The sequence below is a fragment of the Alexandromys fortis genome, unplaced genomic scaffold (genome assembly GCF_014885135.2).
Source record: "Alexandromys fortis isolate MF-2015 unplaced genomic scaffold, M_Fortis_MF-2015_v1.1 scaffold_893, whole genome shotgun sequence".
Taxonomy (NCBI): domain Eukaryota; kingdom Metazoa; phylum Chordata; class Mammalia; order Rodentia; family Cricetidae; genus Alexandromys; species Alexandromys fortis.
Window position 1 is genome coordinate 12605 of NW_026068757.1, and position 2204 is coordinate 14808.

The 2204-nt window shown below is 45.4% G+C and overlaps 1 protein-coding gene across 1 annotated transcript in view; it reads right to left on the minus strand.

Moving 5' to 3' along the window:
* Positions 1–2204, minus strand: part of Otc (ornithine transcarbamylase) — a gene marked incomplete at its 3' end in the record, with an annotated part of 21632 nt that overhangs the window by 12411 nt on the left and 7017 nt on the right. Inside the window, exons 2-3 of the mRNA XM_050133615.1 lie at positions 1582–1735; positions 56–300 (exon numbers count right to left, since the gene is read on the minus strand). Coding sequence (XP_049989572.1) covers positions 56–300; positions 1582–1735 — 399 coding nt within the window. The remainder of the gene's footprint in view (positions 1–55; positions 301–1581; positions 1736–2204) is intronic.

Consider the following 2204-nt stretch of genomic DNA (forward strand, 5'->3'; position numbering starts at 1 on the left):
AAATAGAAATAAATAAAATGAAATAAATAAATTGAAAAAAGTAAGTTGAAATAAATTGAAATAAATAAATTGAAATAAATAAATTGAAATAAATAAGTTGAAATAAATTGAAATAAATAAATTGAAAAAAAATACTAAATGGAAAATTCTAGAAACAAAGGCAGAAAGTTCTCGTACCTTGGGGGTCGCCGCCTGCAGGTGCATCCCGAACTTGGCGGCGCTCATCATGATGGAGTGCAGGATGTTGTTCCCGTCCCCGATCCAGCTGAGGGTGAGGCCGCGGAGCGAGCCGTAGTGCTCCTGAGAGAGGGGGATAAGGGGGATTAAAGGGGCTGGAGAGACGGCTCAGTGGTTAGAGCGCTGCCTGCTCTTCCATGGGTCCTGAGTTCGAGTCCCGGCCACCACATGGTGGCTCACAACCATCTGTAATGGGGTCTGGCGCCCCCTTCTGGCCTGCAGGCACACACACAGACAGAATACTGTATACATAATAAGTAAATAAATACGTAAAATGGAATTAATAAAGAAATCACAGACGGAGGGGATTCTGGGAATGGAAAATCCAGGGACGTGAACGGGAGCTGTAGACGCCGGCATCGATAGGATAGATAAAAAAATTGATGCCTGACTCAAATAAAATTTTAAATGTAAAAAGTTCATGACATGATTTACTTTATTTAGCTTTATATAAGCTTGCTTTTAAAGCCTTACTGATTACAAAATACTATAACTGACTATAAAATATAATAATTTAGAATTTTTTAAATAAAATTTACCGTAGGGGGGGGAAAATTCATGACACAAAATACCCTGGAAATCTGGGACACTGAAAAAAAGAAAAACTAAAATATTTTTTTAGTACAGCTGAAATAATCCGCACTATAAAGAGAATTTCTGGAGACATCAGAGTTCCCGATTTCCGGCTCAACGACAGAGCTACAGCCGTGAGAACCGCACGGTGTCGGCGTCAGAGCAGATCGGTTGTTCGCTGGACTCGAACTCAGGACCCCGGCGTGAACCCACACGTCTGTTAACAGCCTGAGTTTCCACATATAAAGAGTTCCAGAAATCAAACAATCCGATTTAATAAAAAAAAAATGGGACACAGATCTGAACAGAGAAAAATCTCAAATGTCTGTTGGCCACGGACACATAAAGGACTGTGGGAAATGTAGTCTCTGGCGGCCACGCACACAGAGGACTGTGGGAAATGTAGTCCCTGACGGCCACGCACACAGAGGACTGTGGGAAATGTAGTCTCTGACAGCCACGGACACAGAGGACTGTGGGAAATGTAGTCTTAAAAGCTATTAAAGCTCCGGATGTGTGAAACCATTTTTTTTTTAGACGACCTCAACACCTCTGATCTTCATTTCTGAGTTACAGAGTCTGGCGATTGTAGAATAACCGGGTTTTTTTCCTATAAGGAATTATTCGTTGATTTTTTTTGGAATTATTTGTTAATTTTTTTGGAATTATTGGTTAATTTTTTTGGAATTATTTGTTGATTTTATTTTTTGGAATTATTTGTTGATTTTATTATTTTTCCCCTGTTTGGTAAAGCGGAGCCACGACACCGACCTGCAGGGTGAGGAAGTCCGCCAGGATCTGCACCGGGTGGTACAGGTCCGAGAGTCCGTTGACCACCGGGACGGACGCCGCCTCGGCCAGCACGTCCAGATCCGACTGTTTGTACACGCGGGCCAGCACCGCGTCCGTCATGCCGGAGAGCACCCTGGGACGGGACGGGGGGGGGGGGGGACACCGTGAGCGGGTTTCACCCGGTAAACCCAAAGGACTGTGGGAAATGTAGTCTCTGACGGCCACTTCCTGCCACGGACACACAGAGGACTGTGGGAAATGTAGTCCCTGACTGACACACAGAGGACTGTGGGAAATGTAGTCCCTGACTGACACACAGAGGACTGTGGGAAATGTAGTCCCTGACGGACATACAGAGGACTGTGGGAAATGTAGTCTCTGACGGCCACTTCCTGCCACGAACACACAGAGGACTGTGGGAAATGTAGTCCCTGACGGACACACAGAGGACTGTGGGAAATGTAGTCTCTGACGGCCACTTCCTGCCACGGACACACAGAGGACTGTGGGAAATGTAGTCCCTGACGGACACACAGAGGACTGTGGGAAATGTAGTCCCTGACTGACACACAGAGGACTGTGGGAAATGTAGTCCCTGACGG